The sequence below is a fragment of the Polypterus senegalus genome, unplaced genomic scaffold (assembly GCF_016835505.1).
Source record: "Polypterus senegalus isolate Bchr_013 unplaced genomic scaffold, ASM1683550v1 scaffold_5383, whole genome shotgun sequence".
NCBI classification, from domain to species: Eukaryota; Metazoa; Chordata; class Cladistia; order Polypteriformes; family Polypteridae; genus Polypterus; species Polypterus senegalus.
The window spans coordinates 46,223-70,626 of NW_024377295.1; the positions used below are offsets into that span (position 1 = coordinate 46,223).

The 24,404-nt window shown below is 38.0% G+C and overlaps 1 protein-coding gene across 1 annotated transcript in view; it reads left to right on the plus strand.

Moving 5' to 3' along the window:
* The window catches only part of LOC120519286 (nuclear GTPase SLIP-GC-like), a 115,375-nt gene that overhangs the window by 42,244 nt on the left and 48,727 nt on the right, over positions 1-24,404 (plus strand). Inside the window, exon 2 of the mRNA XM_039742419.1 lies at positions 22,959-23,819. Within this exon, the coding sequence (XP_039598353.1) occupies positions 23,093-23,819 (727 nt within the window). The 5' untranslated portion in view covers positions 22,959-23,092. The remainder of the gene's footprint in view (positions 1-22,958; positions 23,820-24,404) is intronic.

Sequence of the window (24,404 nt, forward strand, 5' to 3'; positions counted from 1 at the left end):
CAGTATAGGAGTTGACATAAGGGCCATTTTCAGGTCACTGAATCCAGCTTCTGTTTTATCATTCCATACCACGTGATTTGGTTTTCCTTCTATGTGAGGTTTGTCAAGGGAATCGCTCTTAGTAACCCACTAAGCTGAGAAAGGCTTGAACTTGCCTCTTGGTCATCGGACGGGCCATTTCAGAATAGCATCTATTTTGGAACCCTGTGGTCTCACTGTACCACGGCCCACTAGGTACCCTAAATATTTAGCCTCGATCAATCCAAATACTGAATAATACAAAAACGGCTTTCACTAGTGACTGTAATACAGCTTGAACCTGCTATAGGTGATCCTTTCAGGTGCTAGAATAGATGACAATATCATCCAAGTAGGCAGCACTATACGAATTATGAGGACAGAGCACTTTGTCCATTAGATGTTGGAGGGTTGCAGGTGCCCCATGTAATCGAATGGAAGGACACTTATATTGTCAGTGTCCACTCGGTACTAAACACTGTTTTTTCGTTAGCGGAGCCCGTTAAAGGAACCTGCCAATACCCCTTTGTCGTATCTAAGGTGGTCAAAAATTTGGCTTGTCCTAGTCGCTCAAGGAGGTCATCCACATGTGGAATTGGATAGGCATTGAATCGGGAGACTTGGTTAAGTCATTGCAAAACCTCCAACTCCCAACAGGCTTTCCAACAAAAACGTTGAGGCTGGACCAGGGACAATAACTTTCCTCATTAACACCAAGGTCAAGCATGCATTTGATCTCCAACTCCACTTCATCTTTTTAGCTTTGGGAAGATGATATGGGCATTTTTGGACTATCACCCCGGGTTCCGTCACAATATTTTGTGCAACCAGAGATGTCTGTCTGTTAAGGGTAAATTTAGGAGCGAAGAGTGAGCAGGACTGACCGGAGGAGGAATCTATGTCCCTGTCTTTCCACGGTTTCACACACGACTGATCTTGATTAGGGCTTATTTTTGGGGTAGGGCTTATATTACAGAGCAGCCTGAAAATTATGCTAGGGCTTGTTTTCAGAGTAGGTCTTATTTTCGGGGAAACACGGTATGTAAGCATGACAGCATGACAGAAAACACATACCTAAAAGACAACATTTTTAATGTTACACGACAAATATTTAGACATGAAGTGTATAATGTGTGAACAGTGAAGTCCAAATATCAAATAAGCACTTTCACAAAAGGTACAAGTATAACAAAACAAGTTCACTTTTATTCAAAATTATAACCAAAGAAAAAGAAATCGGTTAGTGTGCATTTTTGTTACAAGTGCTTTGGTAGTACAGCGTAAGAGCTGCTGACTCTTAATCAAAAGGTCACGGGTTCGAGCCTTGCCATTTCACAAAATAAACGTTTTGATTAGTGAGCTGCTCTTATTGTTACTCTTATACAGTTAAAAACATACATTTGATTTGAGTCTGTATCAGCCAGGATAAATGTATGGTGCTTGTAAAGGTTAGCTTTTTTTTTCAGTTTTAATCTCTCAGTCGCGTTCACGCTTTGCCCGATCTGACAGTGCTGTTTTCAAATAAAGACGTGCTATAACAGAGGTGAGCTCAGATGAGGATGAGGTTTCTACATCGGAGAAAGAGAACAGAAGCCCTCTCCACAAGAAATGTCCACTCACATATAAGAACAACTCAGCTGCACCCGGTGTAAAGGCGAAAGATGGCACCGTTTAGATGCAGCAAGAGTTCCAGTGTCATCCTGCCAGTCAGTCTGCCCCACAACTGTCCTTCATCGAAACAGCACGGCTTACAGAGCTCGCCAACATATCGTGCAAAGTTCTGTTTGTGATTATGTTTTGAGATGGTCTTCATATAAGAAACATTCATATGTTACTTGTATAAAAGCCAGATCGAATGTTATTTACCTTGATTTATTTACTTACTTGTCTACAGCATAAAGTCACTAGTAGACTGCAGAGCTTCCTGTTAAATGAAGCTGGGGTATGCCTAAATTGAAACTGCATGCTTGAGAGAGGGTTGGTTTCGACATCAAGGGGCAGGGTTTCATCCCAAGCCGACACAGCGCTTATTGACGAGGTGTCACGCTGCGACGTCCCAGGTGTTTCCCCGTCATTATTAGAAGCCAAGCTCTGTGTCTCAGCCGGATATAACACTGTACATGGCATGGAGGAAGTTGAGAGCGCTGGTTCTGTGTCTGTGACAAGACCTAGTTTTCTTGTGGGAACGGTGACTGTGATACCACAATTAATGTCTGACCAATCTCTCCCTAGTATCATAGGAAATGGAGGGTTTTCCATCACCGCCACCACCAATCTTTAAATCGCCGAAAGGGTAGATCAGTAATACTGGACAACCCCGTGAATACAGGTTAGATGGGTCTTAACCTTTACCCACTGTTGGGGTAACACTAGATGGCAAGCAACAATGGAAATGTTACTGTCCAAGTCAAATAACGATCTAACTTTATGACCATTCACTAGCGCTTCTTTCGTATGTGCAAAGTTCGAAGGACTAGCAAGCGACACTGCCCCTCCCCTTCCCCGTATTACTGCAGAGACCCATTTGTCATTTCAAAAGCCTTGGACATGCATCAGGTTCCACAAGGGCATGCTTCCTGTTGTAGTCATGAGACTCAATGTTAGGGATGCAAGTATGTCCGGGTTCGCGTGAGTCCCATTCTTATTCTCCCAAGTCGGTTTCTGCCCTGAGGTGCTCTATAGCTTCTGCTAGGGAGATGATGTCTGTGTGTCCCAAGACCAGCTGGGCGATTTTCTGGGCAAAGCATGAAGCAGCAATGCACAAGCTACCTGCTCTGCTATTTGGTGGCTAGTATTTTCATGTGGCTTTAACCAGTTATCCACCTTAGAAGCCACTGCCTGTTTTTTAGTTGCCTTAACGTTATTGAAAGACCAGGCCATTATATTTCTCACCTGCCAACCTGGAGATCTCCCACCTTTAGTAAAAGGCTTTCCTTTTGTGGGATGTTTAGGGGCAGTCTCCATACTCGGGAGCCCATATTATGTCCCCAATTTGTCCCCAGACACACCAGACTCTATCCTGTGGGTCCCTGTTCTACACTCCCATGGGCCTTTAACAGGTTGATTAGTAGAAGCACACTCAAGCTATCCCTGACACACCCTGACTGACCCCCACTTGGCAACTTGGGAGCAGTAATTACCCATTCGACCTTTTTTGGGTTGCAGGTTTGTATAGTGTGTCGAGTCTTGGTTTAGGTTCGACTTCCAGTTAATCAAGGAGGTCATCATCCTGCCAACTACGCATCTGTGAAAGATCAGACTCAGCACACTTAAAAACGTTTGAGGCAGCCACCTGTATATTATCCCTGGCAGCAATGGGTTGATTTCTTTGACTGAAGTGTCTTGGTTGGAGTCCAGACATGAACTGATTTTGGTTTGGAAAAATGTCAGGTTTAAGTGGGAAGACCGGAAGTGACATATGGGAATTGGAAGTGACCTTCTTCTGACGTCATCATAGGCGCCGGAAGTGACTTCAGCCTAGACGCTGGAACCGTAAGTGACATCATCTCAGGCACCGTAACTGGAAGTGACATCTTCAAGGATGAGTCAGACAGGCTTTCCTGGAGTTGGTCTTCTAAGAAAACAGAAGAAGGCCTGACCTAGCGTGAAATTACCTTCATTTGATCCATAAAACTTCCTCCTACCTGCAAATGCGACACCAGACAAATGTTCACCACTCATCCCTTCCATCATTCACTCTGTCATTAAATTATATCCAATCCCCATTGCCATTGAATCACCCTTTAATTACTCACATTCCAGAATCCTTGCATTAGAGTGTGTCTCCAATGTTAACTTCCTCCAATTTACACCATCTCACTCATGTGCACACACCATCTCGCACATCGCGTAACTCTGTGCTGGCACAGCACTCATTCTCTACTGACAGACTTTTGTCACTGTCCTGCTCCACTGACAGACTGAGCAGATCGCTCCTCCCCCACACTATGCGACTCTTCAATTCCACCCGGGGGAGTAAATGCTAACATTACTCAAAGTTATTGTCTGCTTTTACATGCATTTTATTACTCTATTAATTATTATTTTTTTGTATCAGTATACTGCTGCTGGATTATGTGAATTTCCCCTTGGGATTAATAAAGTATCTATCTATCTATCTATCTACAGGTTTCTTACATTCCCACAAGGAGTTTTCTCTCTGTCAATTATGTCTATCACATCAGCCCTGCTTTGCACAATGGTGCACCAAACAGAATCTCTGCTACCCCCTTGAAGTTAACTGCTCAGACTTCTAGCGATTCCATGTTGCCCTGTCACACTGTGATGTGTGGGATTAGTGTTATGTACTAAGCAGACTCTCCAAAACACTGTCACTACCCAATCTGCACTACATAGCGAGGAGCATTACATGCTTAATCTAAAGACACAACGTACAATAAACCTATGCAGCTCCTCAAGGTGTTTTCATAGTATTCTCATTATGGTCATCTAATGTACCCCTTAAATGAAAATTCTGCGATTTTTTTTTAAGCGTTGTGTGCAAATCTGGCTAGAGTAATGATTGGATATCGAGATCTCAAATGCGTATATATACAGTAAATTATTCACACATGAGTGAAACACCGTAAAGTGTGAGGCAGAGTATGCTTACAGTACACATTCATTAAAGTTCTGAGCATTTGTGTTTGGGTAGTGATATCCCCGTAAAACATAGCTTCTACATCCCTGTGATGTCACATTGGCCTCAGAAAGCATCAAGGAGCCCTGCAAAAAAGTTTGCCTAAACAAGCCACATGGTAATCTTTCAGGAAATAATTCAGCAAAAAGGGACACTGACACACCCAGCAAATTTGCTGCCAAAAACATTTTGATGAGGTTTACTGATCAACCTTAGTCACAATGTATGTAAAACCCTAGATAAATTGATTGATTTGGTGCCACACAGAGGAGTACAGTTAATCGAAAATAAATTAGGAAGAAAGTTGGATTGAGGGTAATTTTCACATTCATAACCAGAGAAAAAGTAGAACCAATGGAAAAAGGAAAAATGAAAACCAGTCTGACTAAATGCAAAATGAGGATAGCAGAAACAAATATACTTTATTGTAGTGAACCAGGAACATGGTCACAGCATGTCATAAATTGCAGTGAAACCATATCCCCCAATCTATATATGTGTTGGTGGTGTGCATCCAAGTAGTCAATTCCTATATACAAATTCCATTACTACACCAGTATCTTTACTGGGAAAACATCTTTAGCTCTATGTGGATTCAGGAGTTGATTTTTTTAATCAGTTCTTCTATTGTTACTGAAATGAAAGTTATAACAGTACATTTAAAATTTAATCTGAGGTATTAATGGTGCTTGGTAAACTCATAGATAAAGGATAAATGGAATCATTACTACTTCAGATTGAGACTTCAGATGGGTTTATTGCATTCTGAAATGCTATATTTATTTGTAATACTGTTATATTTTCCCCAGATTATTGTGAGGTTTGGAGCAGTAATTCTGTTTTTAAATAACATCCAAGACTACATTTATAACAAGCAGAATACATGTTTCATTATAACCATGGGCCCAATGGAGCATAAAACTGTATCGATCTTAAATAAGCTAGGATTGTTTGCACAACACAGTTAAGAAACTAATTACTCTGCACCAATTGGCATATAAGTAAATGAGTTAATCTATAGTACACCTTATATCTGATGTAAATTGGACATATAAACAGGGTAAATAAGGAGTGTTAGTCTTCCAAAAGGCTTCACTAAAAGTCTTTACTCGCCAGACCAGGCCTCATTTACATTTCTGGAAAGGCCATACCTCCAGTGGAACTTAAGTTCAGCTCCAACATGTCTGCCTTAGGCCTAGCAGGCTCAAAAGGGATTGAAGCCTCCCAAAGAAACATAACAGTCCTGAAAATATGTCATAAAGCAACACAAATAGGAGGGTAACCATAAATCTTAGCTTTTAGATAAAAGGACTTCAAAATGATCTTTATAAAGTGAATTTATTAACAAAAATATAGGCAAAGCAATTCTCCTCAGAGTGAAAGAGGCAAAAAAGAAGTTGCCTAAAAGGCAATCCTAAATAAACAAAGCCGAAAACAAAAACCAGAAACATAATCTTTAGGCAAAGCAAGAGATTCAGAAACCAGTAAATCCAACAAATAAGTAAAAATGCTTATGACTCCACAGATAACAAAATGCTTGGCTGCTGAGACTTGATTCTGGCTCAGATATAAAGCCAGAAGGAGGACTCAGCAGTTATGACTTGAGGACAGAACTACCCACAAAGCACAAGAAATAAACTAAAATTTAAAGACAGAGCTCATATTTAAGAAAATAACAGAAAAAATATACAAGTAAGGCATATAATCATATAGTATTAACAACAATACAAATGAAACACATATATACACATAAATATTCAACAATATCTTTACATATGTAAAAGTCCATAAATAGTTAAATAGATTAAAAATCTTCGGTAGGCATCCCATCATTAAATAAAGACTTCTTATACATACTTTCACTGTTCAGCTGTTCAAAGTTCAACTATAATGTGATCTCTTCATCTCTATTGTAAATAAGCTGGATAAAAATAGTGCAGAATGTCTTAGTTATACAGAAAGGCACAGGTAGAAGCACTTTGCAGATTCACACAAAGTTTCCTCTAATAGGATACCTTGACTGAAAAAGCACAATCCAAATATTAATTGAGAGAGTAAGAATATAATAAAATGGACTGCATGTTGCATCAATCACTCTCTTGTTCCTTTGCCATCACTTGCTGTCTTCTGTAATAAACTGTCTCTGCTTTCTTCATTTTATAGAATTCCAAGATTTGTGTAAGAAACAGAAATCTCTAGAGCCATCATCACATTGAGATTATATTTGCGCAATTAACAACAACAATATTTATTAATATAGCACATTTTCATACAAATAATGTAGCTCAAAATGCTTTACATGATGAAGAAAAGAGAAAAAGACAAAGTAAGAATTATAATAAGACAACTAACTAATTAACTAATTAACATACAATAAGAGTAAGGTCCGATGGCCAGGGAGGACAGAAAAAAAAAAAAAATCCAAACGGCTGAGAGAAAAAAATAAAATCTGCAGGGGTTCCAGACCATGAGACCACCCAGCCCCATCTTGGCATTCTACCTAACATAAATGAACAGTCCTCTTTTTATTTAGGGTTCTCATGATGATCATGTAGACTTCTGGCTTTTAATCCATCAATGTAGGAACATCATGGTGCTTTGATTAGGTGGTGGTGGCGCAGGTTGCCACCACAGAAAACCGGAAAAGAAACAGTAGAGAGAGTAGGGGTTAGTATGGATTTGAAAGCCACCATGAATAGTTATGACAATTAATTGAATATACAGAGCATCAGGATTAAACTAAAATGAAGTTATGAGAAGGCCATGTTAAAGTAATGAGTTTTAGCAGTTTTTAAAGTGCTCCACTGTATTAGCCTAGCAAAATCCTATTGGCAGGCTGTTCCAGATTTTAGGTGCATAACAGCAGAAGGCTGCCTCAAAACTTCTTTTAAGTTTAGCTCTTGGAATTCTAAGCAGACACTCAATTGACGATCTAAGGTGATGATTTGGAATATAAGGTGTCAGACATTCCGATATATAAGATGGAGTGAGATTATTTAAGGCTTTGTAAACCATATGCAGTATTTTAAAGTCAATTCTGAATGACACAGGTAACCAGTATAGTGACATCAGAACTGAAGAAATGCGCTCAGATTTTCTTTTCCTAGTTAGGATTCAAGTAGCTGCATACTGCATTAGTTGCAAACGATTTATGTCTTTTTGGGTAGTCCTGAGAGGAATGCGTTACAGTAATTAAGTCAACTTGTAACGGCCGCCCTTACCGACCGCAGCTACACCTCCAAGACCTGTGGCCTGGATTAATTGCTGAGGTTAAATCTTAATCAAGCCGCACCTTTAACAAATTAAACCTTTCCCCACAATCAACGGTGTAAAAAGCACGAACGAAAGCAGATATGTAAACTTAAACTGATAAATTGTATTAAATGAAACAGACAAGTTAAACAAATTATAAATATCCCTCCACCAAAGCAACACCGTGACAAATCCCTAGATGAATACAACTACCCCTCCCTTGCCCTTGTAACATATAACAAACAACACAAATACCAAAAAAGAATGAATGAAATACGGAAATGAACGGTCGTGAACTTGAGTCCGAGTAACAATTGTCCTGAATGCAGATGACTGGTTAACCAATATATGAAGTGTTTGTAATTCCCGGAAAAAATGGAACAGCCTCACCGTGTATCCTCGGCGGTGGTGGAAAATGATCCGGACCCGGGAACTCTCGATGATGAGGGTGTTGAAGTGAGTCCGCGGAATGAAAACAAACTGGATGGAAATGCCCGATGTGAAATACAGCGGGTACAGGTGGTTCGTGGTCGTATATCGAAAAATCTCCTTCTCTCCTTTCCTCTTCCTCTTCTCTTGATTGTTTTTATAGTCCTGTGACGAATGTAATTGATTAATTGAAAACCGGTGTTTTCCAGGTTTGGGCTGCGATCTCCTTCCATCATCCGTCTCCCTTTACAGGGACGGCATTCACTGACATACACAAATAGTAAACGGACGATGGAAACAAGACGACGTGTACGTAACACAAACACTATTACTACTATGTAGCCCCGCTACAAACTGAAAACAAAGGTGTGAACTAATTTCTCAGCATCTTTCAATGATATAAGAGGTGTAACTTTTGCTATGTTTCTTAAGTGAAAAATGCTGTCCTAGTGATCTGATTAATATGCGATTTAAAATTCAGGTTAAAGTCAACAGATACCCTAAATTCTTTACCTCTGTCTTGACTTTTAATCCTAATTCATCAAGTTTATTTCTAATAACCTCATTATATTCAATATTACCAATCACTAAAATTTCTGTTTTCTTTATTTAGCTTGAGAAAATTACTATTCATCCATTTAGAAACATAAATAAGACATTGCGTTAGTGAAACAACAGAGTCAGGGTCATCAGGTGCTATTGATAAATACAGCTGCGTGTCATCAGCATAGCTTTGGTAACTCACGTTATGCCCCGAGATAATCTGACCTAACAGAAGCACGTAGATCGAAAAGAGCAGCGGTCCCAGGATAGAGCCTTGTGGAACACCATATTGATATCATGTGTCTTTGAGTTGTGATTACCACAACTAACAAAGAATTTTCTACCTTCCAGGTAGGATTCAAACCAATTTAAGACACTACCAGAGAAGCCCACCCATTGACTAAGGCGATTTCTAAGAATATTGTGATCAATGGTGTCAAATGCAGCACTCAGATCTAAGAGGATGAGAACATATGAATGGCCTCTGTCTGCATTTACCCGCAAGTCATTTACTACTTTAACGAAAGTGCAGTTTCTGTTTTGTTATTTGTTCTAAAATCTCAACTGAAACTGATCAAGAATAGCATGTTTGTTGAGGTGGTCATTAAGCTGCATAATGACTGCCTTGTCTAGAATTTTACTTAAGAAAGGCAGGTTAGAAATGAGTCTAAAATTTTCAAAAGCAGAGGGGTTTAAGATAATTTTTCTTGAATAGGGATTTAACTACAGCAGTCTTAAGACAGTCTGGGAAGACCCCGTATCTAATGACGAGTTTACTATGTCAAGAATACTATCAGTTAGCAGGCCTGATACTTCTATGAAAAAACTTGTTGGTATTGGGTCAAGGGCGCAGGTGGAGGGTCTCAGTTGAGAAATTATTTTATGTAAATCAGGTAAATCTATCCTGGTGAAAGAATTTAAATTTGTTCATAACGGAGTACTGGGGCTCAGGAGGATCCGCAGTGTTGGGGAGATATACTATATTATTTCTAATATCATTAATTTCACTGGAAGTATTTTGGAGGCATTCCTTTGAGTTACCTGAGTTTAGCAGACAATCAATCGTAGACAATAAGATTCTGTGGTTACTAGCATTATTATTTATAATTTTACAGAAATAGCAGCACCTCTCAAGATGGACTGTATTATTGTATTCTGTTATTTTAACCTTCAATATCTCATAGTGGATAGTTAGTTTAGTTTTCTCCATTTACGTTCAGCTCCACGACATGTTCTTTTTAAATCAGACACTCTTTGGGTCTTCCAAGGTATAACAATGCTAGAAGAGTTTTTAACTGTCTTTTCAGGTGCAACTATGTCAACAGCAGCTCTCACCTTAGTATAGCATTTTTCCACCTTACTATTTACATTATCCTCGCTATTGTAGTTAGCACTATAAACGGACTGGTTGCTTAAAATGTTTGTAAATTTTAAAGCTGCTGATGTATCAAAGAAGCATTTTTAACAATATGCTTCTCATGAATGTTTTCTATCAATATTTCTATATTAAATAGTAAAAGAAAATGGTCTGATAGACCAATATCAATGATCTGCTTTACATCAACTTTTAGTCCTTTGGTAATTACTAAGTCTAACGTATGACCTGCTTTATGTGTAGGCTGATTAACGAACTGTCTCAAATCAAAAGAGTCCAGGAGGTTCATGAATTCTTTTACTTTTTGGTCACACTGATTATCGATATGAAAGTTAAAGTCGCAGACTATTAGGAGTGTGTCATAGTTCGTAATAATAATTGACACTAAGTCTGAGAATTCCTCAAACAAAGACACATTAAATTTAGGAGGTCTATACACAGATAATACTAGAAAGTGAGAATCTCCATGAATAACAACGGCAAGATACTCAAACGAATTGAATTTACCAAAACTAAAATCTTTACACTTTGACCGGCTCGAGTAAATGTTTGCTAAACCGCTGCCTTTCTTTCCCTGGCAATCCGCACGAGTAAAACTGTAATTCAGAGGTGCAGATTCAATTTAAACAGCCATACCATCTGAGCTAAGCCACGTTTCACTTAGTGCAATAAAATCAATTTTTCTATCACTAATAAGATCATTGATGAAAAACGTCTTGTTGGTTAATGCTCTAACATTTAATAGTGCCATATTTAATGTTTTGGAGGAGCAGAGCTGAATTCTGTGTGTGTTATGGGTATTAGGAATAGAAATTAAGTTATTTTTATTAGCGCCGCTCTGTGCGTATTTTTTATTTAATCTATAATCTGTTTTACATTGTTCATCTAAAGGTGTAATTGTAATTAAATTATTAGTGTTTATGCCGCACTGCTAGATTTTTTACGTGCATTGAGATTAGTTATTAGAGTACTAATGTAGTGCACTTTTGCGGAAGACTTTGTTAAAGAATTATCATGTCCTAGCAAAGCATTAGCTTTATGGAAGGGGTTAGGAGTAGAGGTAGACAGTCAAGAGAAACAAATTAAATTATTGTCTGGGGCAAATGGATCTAAAACAGATAGTTCACCTGTGGAATATATAAAAGAAAATCTGGAAAGTTCCAGATAGTTCCATAGTTGATGGATTCTTCTTTGTTGATAGCAAAGTTGGTGGATTATGTATGGCTATATGTATGGCAATGGAGAATTATTGCTATAAACCAAAAATCTTTCTCTGATCTCTACCCTATAAAATTCAGTTACTAGATCTGGTATCTTTACCAAATGTGATTTGCATACTGTAGAGCATATAACCAAACCCGTATAAAGGAAGAAGATAAGTGAAAGACTGCTTTTAATACTGCTGGTAAAATAAATACTACAAATACAGATTGATGCAATATGGATAGCATATGGGCATTTTTTGTGATTCAATTAAGTTTTGTTCAATTAAAGACTCTTTACCGCAGTAAATATTTCATGAAATTCAGACAGCATTAAAATTCATAATCAAAATAGACAAATCATATTTGAGAGCAGGACCATTACTGTCACCAAAATTGATTGATACTAGAAAAACATATCCATGTGCTTATTATTCTAGAAATTGTCTACTGTGGTACAAAATTATGACTTTGGCAATCATGAATAATTGGCCATAAAATTGGCTCTGGAAGAAGGTGCTGCCTATCCCCTTATTTACACTGACAATACAAATCTGACCTATCTAAGACTGCCAAAAGATTGGACGCTAGACAGGCTAGATGAGCTTTGTGTTTTAATTTCTGTTCAGGTGTTCAGGTAGACACATTGTTTCCCTTGTATGATTCTGATGAGACTATTGTAAAACTAGAACCCACCTTGTGGTCAGACAAATTCTTATGAATTTTATCTTTATGAATCTTATCGTTACAACTTTGCTATCAGCAAAGTTTTGTCAGAAGAAAAAATTAGGAATGCCAGATTCCTCAGGGATTGCTTGTTCCTGAGGAATAATAATACAATTGCTGTCACTTCACAGTTGTGTCTTAGAATGGGTTCATAACTTAGTCATGTTTGGACATCCAAGAATAAGCAAAATGCAAGAATTGCTTAATAGGTTTTGTTAGCTAAACAAAATTAACCTGAGCATTATGCATTTTTGAACATTATACTTGAGCTTTGGAGGTCTGCAATTGATTGCTAAATTTTCAAGGAGTTCCCATTGAGTTACTTTAACATATTTATTAATCCTTTGTAAATGCATTTCTTTGACCTTCATTACAGACTTCTTAATATGTCCCCATGTTATTCCTCTCAAAAAATGCCCACCAAATTAATTTTCCTTGAGTGTGATATTGTGCAATTGCATGGTTTTCCCACATTCATAACTTCTGACTGTGGGCCAAAACTTATTTTCAGACTCTGCCAAGTTTTTGTGATAGACTTGATTTTAAAACTAGCCTGACCTCTGATTATTTCTCTGAAGCCAATGGCCAGACTGAAAGAGTTAATTAAGACTTAGAAAAATACCTGAATTATACCAGTGTGAGAATAGTCTGAGTTACTGACTTAGTATTAACAGAGTAAAGAAGATTTTCAAAAAATGCTAATTGATAGTAACAATAAAAATCTAGGAGCAACAAGTATGACATGTTTGGTTGGTCAGATGAACTGAAAGTCCCAAGGAAGAACAGTTTTTTTTGTTGTTGTTGTGATCAATAGAGATTTAAAGTGCTTTTGTGTGAGAATTCTCAAGGGAAAAACAGAGATTTTTAGAAGCATCAGGTACACATGATTTGCATTATTTTGAAAAAATCAAAGCCAAGGAACAAACAATAGTCAAAACCTAAGCCTTTCACTATCTAATAGCTTTATTTTTAATTTGGTAATTGAGCATTAGTCTCTCACAAAGGCATTTTTTGATTAGTCAAGGACAGGATACTTTGTTCTGTTCACCACTTTCTTGTAATTACACTATGCCACAATCATGTGCTGCCAAAAGTGTGTCGTGTCCAATGTTTGTGAGCACAAAGTAGCAGCACCCACTGAAAAATATGGATAATGATAAAAAAATTAAAATAGCAAGAATACTAAACTAATATTATACCCAAATAAAATGGTAATGCATTCCTGACAATACTGTCATCATAATAACAATGAAAAATAACAAAATGGAAATAAAAGTTTAAAAGACATTAATGGAAAAGTATCGAAAATGCAAAAATTATACATTCCTGACAAGGTGGATCTTCATTGTGGACAGATAAGAGTCTCAACGACACGAGGACAATAAGGTTCATACTTTTTTCTTCCATCACAAAGGTAAAAAAACCCTGAAAATAATACAGTATATATTTCATTATTATTATTATTATTATTATTATTATTATTATTATGTAACAGGGTTTCATATACTTTCTGACTCTTGGGGAGCCCTTTGTTTTTATTAATTCTACTCAACATGGCTAATTTGTATGCATTCGGTATACACTGCCTTCCTTTACATGAATCCAATGTGAACAGTAACTTGCCAATGGCTGCATAACAGCTTGTAAAGAAAATAACAAGGTCAATGTCAGAAAAAAATAATATGTTGGGAAGTAATAAAATCATGGTGAAGCTATTATGCTTGTATGTGTCTAGTTCAATAAAATAATTCAAAAGTTGCTTCTAAGATGTAGTTAAATACCCAAAGAGCAAATTTCAAACAATGGGTGTTTTACTGCATTTAAAAAATAAGGAAATGACAAAACTTGAAAAAGCAGTATTTTAATTACTGCTCTTTTAAACAATCCAGAATGCATTGTGTTAATATACAATACAATACAATACAGTTTATTTTTGTATAGCCCAAAATCACACAGGAAGTGCCGCAATGGGCTTTAACAGGCCCTGCCTTTGACAGCCCCCAGCCTTGACTCTCTGAGAAGACAAGGAAAAACTCCCAATAAAACCTTGTAGGGAAAATGGAAGAAACCTCGGAAAGGCAGTTCAAAGAGAGACCCCTTTCCAGGTAGGTTGGGCGTGCAGTGGGTGTCAAAAGTAGGGGTCAATACAATACAATATACAGAACAGAACAATTCCTTAAGACAGCATAATAATAAAAATTTTAGAAGTACGGTTTAACAGTAGATGATATGACATAATTAGGTTTGGATATTTTTAGAGTCCTGGAGACCTCATCCATCTAGCTGCCTCCCCATTTGGCCATGCCACGGCTGAAACGTTGCTCCGATGAAAGGACCCTCTTTCCCATGATTCCTGTGATCCTCCATCAGGGATGACTTTACCATAGGCAGGCAAACAACTTGGCAGGTGGGCGTGGCACCAATGGCCACATTTGGGTACCGAGAAAAGAAACAGAATAGGTGAGGGTTAGTATTCAAATATAATTATCATGTTACTTATGTTATAGTGCTAATGACTAACAACAGAGATGCAGTATGTACAGTTAATCAGCAGCTCTAGTCAGGATATGCTAAACTGAAGTAGTGAGTCTTCAGCCGGGATTTAAAGGCTGAGACTGAAGGGGCATCTCTTATGGAAGCAGGAAGACCATTCCACAGTTTAGGGGCCCTGTAACTAAAAGCTCGACCTCCCACTGTTATTTTATTAATCCTTGGAATCCTAAGCAGACCGGCATCTTGAGATCTTAATGTGCTCAGGTTTGTAAGTCATGATAAGTTCAGACAAGTAAGCGGACCTTGGCCATTTAATGCTTTATATGTTAAAAGGAGGATTTTGAAATCTGCCCTAAACTTAACTGGGAGCCAGTGTAAAGATTTAAGAACTGGGGTTATGTGTTCATATTTTCTTGTTCTTGTAATAATTCTTGCAGCGCATTTTGGATTAACTGGAGGCTGTATAGAGAACAGTTTGAACAGCCAGTGAACACCGCATTGCAGTAGTCAATCCTACTAGAGATAAATGCATGAATTAATTTCTCACAATCCTGTTTATTTAGAAAGCGCCTTAATTTCCTAACATTTTTAAGATGGAAAAACATGTTTTGGACGACTTTGTAATATGCTTTAAATGACATGCTAGAGTCAAAGATAACTCCTAGATTGCGGGCTGATTCAGTAAAATTAATTGGGATTCCAACTGAGTTAAATGACGACAAAATATTGCTGTGATCAGCGTCATTCCCTCCAACAATTAACATCTCTGTTTTATCTGTATTTAAAGACAAGTAGTTCTCATTCATCCATTCCTTTAATTCACTAACACAACTAATTAAAGACAACATCGGAGAAACTTCATTTGATTTAAATGAAAGGTATAACTGGGTGTCATCTGCATACGAGTGAAAATTAACATTATGTTTCCTAATGAGAGATCCCAGTGGAAGCATGTAAAGTGAAAACAGTAAAGGTCCCAGTACTGAGCCCTGGACACCATATTGAACTTCTGTGTATAATGATGGAGTACTGTCTGCACATTTCTGTACATACTGGAATCGATTTGATAAATAAGAACTGAACCAAGCGAGCACGGGCCTGTAAGCCCAACATCGCTTTCTAGCCTGTGCAGTAAAATAGAATGGTCAATGGTGTCAAATGCTGCACTTAAGTCCAACAACATAATTACAGTGGAATTTCCTTCATCAGAGGATATCAGAATGTCATTTACAACCCGTGTTAGTGCCGTTTCTGTACTATGACCAGTGCGAAAGCCAGACTGGAATTTCTCAAATAAATTGTAATGCGTAAGGTGTGACTGAAGCTGACTGGCGACTACTTTTCTAGTATTTTAGAGAGAAATGGTAAATTTGAAATAGGCCTATAGTTATTTAGTATGTGTGGGTCTAGGTCTGACTTTTTAAGTAAAGGTTTAATGACTGACACTTTTAGTGCATCAGGTACTGTGCCATGCAGTAATGAACTATTGATAACGGTTAGAATAGGCTGCAAGAACATCCATTGCACTTTTACTAGTTTTGTTGGCACTGGATCTAGGGAACAAGTAGTGGGCTTCATTTTAGTAATTAAAGTTAAGACTTCCTGGTGAGTTACAGGATTAAAATTATTAAAGTGCTGAATGCAATGTGGCAGGGTCTGCTAAGCTAGTATTTGGTTTGTACTGTGATGCTGAGATCTGGGATCTTATATTTTTAATTTTCTCATTGAAGAAGTTCATAAAGTCTGTACTGCTAATATCTGTTGGTATTTTGCACTGTTGATCTGAATTCCCATTTGTTAATTTAGCCACTGCTCTAAAAGTACCCTAGGATTTTTATTATTGCTATCTATTAATGTAGAATAGTATTCTGAGCGAGCTTTAAAGAGGGCTTTTTATATTTATTACACTCTCTGTCCATGCAATTTGAAAGACATGTAGCTTTGTTGTTCTCCATCTGCGCTCCAGTTTTCGACACTCTAATTTAAGAGCTCGAGTATTTTCATTAAACCAGGGAGAGTTTCTATGTGCTTTGATCACTTTTGTTTTAGGGGAGCCACTGTGTCCAGAGCATCTCTCAAGGTCACATTATAATGTGATATTAGCTGATCTAAATTGTTTTCCACGTTTACATTTGATGTTAACTGATCTAAATGGTTTTCCACAATTACACTCGACTTACTCAAGGTATCTATAAATTTTGAAGCAGAATTACAATCTAGATGTCGCACTGTCTTTGTTTTAATCTGCGAGCGCTGGCATGGGCAGAACTAAATCAAACGTAATTAAGAAGTGATCGGAAATAACTACATTTAATGGAGTAATATTTAAATTTTGAATTTCAACTTTGTAAGTTATAATTAAATCTAATGTATGGTTATGATTATGAGTTGGACCTTTGACAATCTGACAAAATCCTACTGAATTTAACAAATAAGTAAAACATTTGCTAAAAGTGTCAGTTTCCACATCAATGTGTACATTAAAATCCCCATCAGAACTACGTGATCATAATTTATAGCCAAATCAGACAGAAGGTTGCTAAATTCAGTCATGAACAATGAATATGGCCCTGGTGGTCTGTAGACTAGCACTATAATTGTGTTGGAATCTGTTTTAATATTTAAAATGAATGCCTCAAAGGATGTAAAGTTGCCTAAATTTTTAGGAGTGATTTGCATTTTGTTACAATGAATTATTCCAAGGCCTCCTCCTCGACCAGAATCTCTAGACTTATGAAGGAACGAGTATCCATCTGGTGACGCCTCAGCTAGGAGAACAGTGTCACATTTACTAAGCCAGGTTTCAGTAAGAAGACACAGATCAGATTTTGTACTTAATATTATATCATTTACCAAAACAGCTTTAGTGCCAAGAGAGCGAATGTTCAATAAACAGCATTTAAAACTGCATGGTTCTTTCTGAACTGCTGATATATTTTTGTTTTAATTTGAATTAAATTTCTATTACAGATGCCCCTGGTGGAGTGTCTGGTTTTATCCCTTGGTCTAATTATACACCTTATTTTTGGTTATCAATTAATTTATGGTTTGTATCAAGACTAAATTTACTGGATGCCCCACAACAGGGATTATGGGTAACAGCTTCAGGAAAATAACAGGTGGGATAAAGAACAGCCTGTGATTTAAGATCACATGACTGCGGCCTGGATGGTGCTCTAATCAGTCAACCAGGCAGTTTTGCTGCCATATTTTGGGATAATACATAAGATCCCTCCAGTTAGGATGAAGACCATCTCTTCTGAAAAATCCAGGCCTTTCCCAAAAATCATCCCAATTGTTCACAAATGCTATGCTTTTATTTGCACACCAGGTTTCTAGCCAGCAGTGAAAGGAATGCAATCTGCTATAAATCACATCCCTCTATATAATCTTGGTAAGGGACCAGATACAATTAAATTCCGACATTTTGTTTTAGCTTTGGTGCATAGAGAGATGAAGTTCGCTTTAATACCTCAGATTGCTGTAAATAAATATCATTATGCCAGAAATCTTGGCCCCTGCAAGGCACTTAACATTAACTGCTGGTTTAACATAGTTTGGAATTCTAACATTCCGCACTATGGAATCGCCAATTATGAGCACTTTATTATTCTCAGTTTCAAACGGCTGCGGAGAGCTGAGAACCTGTTCTGGGTCCGAATTGGTGACCTGGGTGCTGGGGACTAAATTTTGGATTCTTAGACCCCGTCTTACTGTTACCCACTCGCCCTGTGGCTGAATTGGTGCTGCTGATTTCGCGCGACTGACTACAGTGGGACCTGGAGAGACTGAAGCCGAATCAGATGTAGCCGAATTGTCTAAACAAACCGAGTCGATCCAATTTTCGGTTTGCCTAATCGCTATCAGATTCCTAACGCGTCCTCCAATTGCGTATTTTCCGACCAACTCTAAATTAACTAAACATTTTGGCAGGTGAAGCTATCTGCACTGTCGGCCGGAAAACCTGAGCTGTACATACTGCAGGACACACAACATATAAACGTGCCCTCGATGGGCAGAGAGCAGATAGAACTTACATTAAATGTTGAAGTCATCTTTGCCGTTTTTATAGGTGCTTTGGCGCTTTCCGTGTTCAGCTGAATCACCGTCGCTTTAAGTTTCCACCACCCGCTGAGCGATCGACTTTAATTTCTCACTGCCGGTTATTTCTACTGGTCAGCTGCCGGCTTTACCTCAGGTGAACTTGCTCGGGTGCTTTCGAAGGGCTACGTGCCTGTGGGAGACGCCGCTGCTCTCTGCTTCCGCTCGCTTGTTCCGCTCTCTGCTAATTATTTAAGCACATGGTTCAATACCATAAATATGGAAATTTCCCAAGAGTCATGGGCTTAATAGACAGAACCCATATTCCCATTAAATGTCATTCTAGCCAAGATGCCAAGGACTACAAGAATCACAAAATGTGGTGTCCCATTAATGCCCAAGGTGTATACATTCCACACTTAGTGTTCAAACATTACTGGACCTTGTAAAGCTGCAAATCATGATGCCTAGATTTTCCTTAATTTTCTGTGTATACTAACCTTGTAAGAGGAAATTTAAATTGGATATTGCTTGGCAGGGTGGCATGGTGGGGCAGTGGGTAGCGCTGCTGCCTCGCTGTTAGGTTCTCTTCCTGAGTCCTCCCTGCATGGAGTTTGCATGTTCTTCCTGTGTGGGTTTCTTTCAGGTGCTCCAAATTCTTCCCACAGTCCAAAGACATGCAGGTTAGGTGTATTGGGACCCTAAATTGGCCCCTAGTGTGTGCTTGGTGTTTGGGTGTGTGTGTGTGTGCCCTCGTGACCCTGTAGTTAGGATATAGCAGGTGTTTGGCAACAGTGGATATGCTTAGAAGAATCTTTTGTTTACACCTGGCTTACACCCAACAACAGCGGAGCAATGATGCTACAACCAGACACATATCCACACTGTGGGTCTAGTACAATATATTTCTGGTGCTGGGAAGAGTCATTTACAGCGTCTTAAGAAAATATTGTGTTTCAAACTAAAAAATGCTGCATTGTCATCATTCCAACAGCTGTTCTTCACAACTACCTGAAACAATATGGATGCCCATGTTGTCTAAAAAAAGGAGATTACAATATAGGTGTACCCTGACTTTCAACTGACCACTGAGAATGACCTTTGCATTGTGGCATTTTATGTAGTCCTTTTTAGCGTTGTTTACTTTTTCATCCTTCTGCTTGGATCAAATATGTTTCCACATGTGACAAGCACATAAAATATATTTTAAAAGTAAAAGTTTATATTTTTATTTGATCTACTTTATTAATCCCCAAGGGGAAGTTGTCTTTTTAAATGACCTTTGTCTGGGAAAATTAAAAAAACAATTAGCAGACATCCAGAATGAGTTAATAAAATATTATTTATTTTACAGATTGATGTATTGATGTGACATTGGAGATATCAGCATCTCTCTTTTCTTCATCTTAATTTCCAATTCAGCATGCAGTATTTTCATTTTCATTTTTTATTACTTAAGATACTTTAACTTATCCTCATGAAATTCAATGGACAGCCATTCATGAGTCTTTTTTCTGTTGACCAGTACTGTCACCTTTGTTTTTGAAGAGGGTAAAGGACCTTTCAACTCTTCAGATCTGTCCATGTCACTTTCTACTTAAAATGAGACCAAGTCATATATATGGTCAAATAAACACGGATTAAATGAAAGAAAAATATTTCAAATAATGGAAAAGTATCAGATGACACAGAAACAAATTAACATTTTACAGGACAGATCAAAAAGGCAAAGTGAAATGTACTCATATTCTTAATGTAAGTGTGTGTGATCCCTCATATGACCTGTCTAGATGGTCATCAGCTGGTATGTTCTCCAAAGTTTGTTGGCTGTCCATAATTCCCAACAGCAAGTCTTCTAATTGGTTAGTATCTTTATTTGCAGACCTCAGCTGGCCAAAATGTCTCTTTTCTGGCTTCTACAGCAGTTTTTTGGGGGGATTTATCTTTGTGTTATACCATAAACCCTGTTTGAATAACTAATGCAGTGCCAACCCAGTAATTTCACAAAAGAGTAAGGTAATAAAGGATGTTGTATTGCTTTTGTAGATGTATGTTCATTACAAATAGATTTGCAGACTTCACTTTTCTTTAATCTCATAACTGATGTGTGCTGTTTGTCTTCAATGAGGGGATGTCTTGAAACTATCAGTTTAAATAGTGTTTTCTCACACTGAGATTGCAGGGTTTTTTTTTCTGCTACCATTATATTGTTTGGATTTTCTTCTGTAGTTCAATACAATTTTAGGCTGTTCTGGGTCTATCCCATATTTTACAGGTAAAATTTGTCCAGCTAATTCAGACTAACACAGGTGGTTTTAAATTCATCTTGCTTACTTTATTTCAGGAATAGTTGAGCAGTAATCAGTCTGTATTTAAGGAAGCCACTTTTTTAGGCCATAATTAACTATTATGGATTAAGGCCCACTCCTGGTTTAATTTAATCCCTGTATGTATCCCTGAAGCTGCCCCTAAACTATACTATTTAATATAATTTTATTTTCATTGTTGTTACCAATTTTATTTCTTTTTGAAAAAATGTTTTTTTATTGATAGTTTTCATCATTGTTGTAGTTTGCGCCTACAAAATAACCTTGCTGTGTAGAGAGCAAACCATTGTACAATATATGACAAATATAGCTCAGCTGTAACACCAATATACTTCATGTTTTATTACTGTATTTTGACAAACTAAAAATATTAAATAATAAAATACCTTTTTTTTTATTGTAAGGCCATTATTTGAGTACAGTCATGTACCAATTTATAGCCTACCGAGTTGAGGCCATTCATTCTTATGGCGAAGGTACACAGGAGAACAATAAGGTAATAATGTTCTAGAAATTGCCAAAACCAGCCATTATCATATTCTTGTAGCAGCACCGCCAGTAATCTTCTGAGCTTTTTTTTTTTTAACTGACGGCTGGGTGTGAATAACAGATGACTTGATACTTTCTGTTTACGACTGATTTTCTTCTTCAACATCTCTTAAAATTACAAGCAGCACTAAACAACATTACAAGAGCTTGATGTCCCTCATGAAGAAAGATTCAATTGTAATGACTACCATGAAGCAGTCCCACATGAATGATGAATGAATTGGAGTCTGTGGAGTTTTGGGAGAACAGCTGCATGGCATTTCTAAACTGCTGTATGGAAGGGGAGTGAGTGCCATGACAATGACTGTGCAGCAGTTCAAATGTGCTTAGAGGGAATATAAGCTGCCAGTCATAGAATGACTCTCTGCATAGTAGTAGTGAGAAAAGCAGTGGTGGAGCTGCAGCAATAGCAATCTGTCTTCCTTCCTGTACTGATTCCCCAGCCAACAAATGGCCACAAACTAACTATAAGTTAAAAAATATATCCATCCATCTTCTAACCCGCTGAAACCGAATACAGGGTCACGGGGTCTGCTGGAGCCAATCCCAGCCAACACAGGGCACAAGGCAGGAACCAATCCTGAGCAGGGTGCCAACCCACCGCAGGACACACACAAACACACCCACACACCAAGCACACACTAGGGCCAATTTAGAATCGCCAATCCACCTAACCTGCATGTCTTTGATTGTGGGAGGAAACTGAGCACCCGGAGGAAACCCACGCAGACACGGGAGAACATGCAAACTCCACGCAGGGAGGACCCGGAAGCAAACCCAGGTCTCCTAACTGCGAGGCAGCAGCTACCACTGCGCCACCGTGCGCCTAAAAAAATATATATCATAGTAATGATTAACCATGTCACAAAGCATTTTTTTGAAGTCACGTTTCACAAAACTGGCTTTTTTTGTTTCTGTTCTGTGCAGATGGTTCACACTTTTTTCTTCCATCAAGAAGTTAGAAACACTCTATAAACAGTAATACATTTTTTATTATCATTTCACAAGGTCTCATACCCTTTATGACTCCTGGAGAGCTCTTTAAGGCTTGTTTTGATCTGTTTTGCTCCACATGGCCAATTGTTATACATTAATTCCACACTGCCTTCCCTTAGATGAGCCCAACGTGCAGCTGCCAAGATGTGAAGATAGGTTTGTGCTATTCTATATCAGCAATTAAAGTATGCATACCATTGACCCATATGGCTGAAAGACCACTCCCAAACAGAGCTGTAAGCTGGTACATAACTGTATTTATCACTTGAATTCAAACCTGTAAATATATTTAAAATTTCAGATTTATGGTACGTTCTGCAGATTGTGCGATTTATTTTATGTTATCTCATCTAACAATTATTTTTCAGGACCTTAAGAGGTATTAGAAGTGGTATAGGACTTTCCAAGACAATGGATCAAAATCTCGTCAGCAAAACAATGCAGGAGTTTATCAATGCTCAGCAGGAGTTACAGCGAAAGAAAAGTGAAATTGAAGCAATGAATGCAAAGTTATTATCTAGTGTGTCTTGAAGCCCAAGACCCAAGTTCTATTCCTTTGCCTATGATGGCTCCACAAGATGACCCCGAGATTTTCCTGAAAACATTTGAAGAAGTTGCACAGCATCATAGCTGGCCTGAGCAAATTTGGCCTCTAAAGTTAGCTCCACTTCTGTGTGGTGAGGCCCAGCTCGCCTATGCTAATTTCAGTGATATAAAAATGCTGTCCTATAATAAAGTGAAAGAAGCCATTATTCATCGCTTCAGGCTGACATCTGATTCATACAGACAGCAATTCCATTCACTGAAGTTGCTGCCTGGTGAGTCCCCTCGCATTGTTGCTGAGAAGCTAAATGATTTAGCAAATAAGTGGCTTAGACCTATGGAAACCGAAAAAACGAAATTATTTGACAAAGTTGTTTTGGGACAGTTCTTGTCGATTTTGCCAAAAAACATACAGAAAAGGGTACAGATGCAGCAGCCTGAAGATCTGGAATCTGCAATCAAATTTGTTGAGGAATTGTTTGATATTTTATCAAACCCTGAAGAAGGTCCTTCTTACCAAAACGTCAGCTTACCAAATGACCACAGGAATAGTCCAGTATTCTCGGAAATGCCTAATAATGTTTCAACTTCTGAAAAAACAGCTGCTTATATGGTAAACATCTCAGCTAGACTTCAAGAGGAGGCTGCATCTCTGAGTCATGATGACCTCCTGCTACAACAGACAAGTAAGACCAAAGGTTATCTCATTTTCACTTAATTACCATTTAATAAAATAACAGTTACTTGTCCATTAATCTTCAAAGTCTGTAACTCTTGCCTAAACGGATGAAATACTTTATGCAGTTCTTTCACTGTTTTCAGTGAGTTACCATTTTACATATCCAAAAACACTGCAAAAAATGTGCAGGCTATTGTATACAATAATGGCTCATATACTGCATATTGAGTAATAAAATGAGCCATGGAAATAAAAATGCAAATAATTCACACCTATGTAATGGCAAACTGAGTGACAGAACTTGGACTTGGACTTACAGTATATAGTGTGACAGATAGGGTACCTATCACTCCTTTGAACCCCTGTCCAAGACTTCAGACACCAGATAAAAGTCCAAATGTTGACTTTATTAATTCTGCACTATGCACAAAGCACGCCTCGCCTCCACAATACTCATTCAAATAACCAAATACAATAACAATAAACTCTCCACCACTCCCAGACGCGTTGCCCTCCTACCACTCCAGCTCAGCTCCCCATCTGGGAGCTCCCACAATCATGTTATAGTCCCTGACCCGAAGTGTTCCAATCC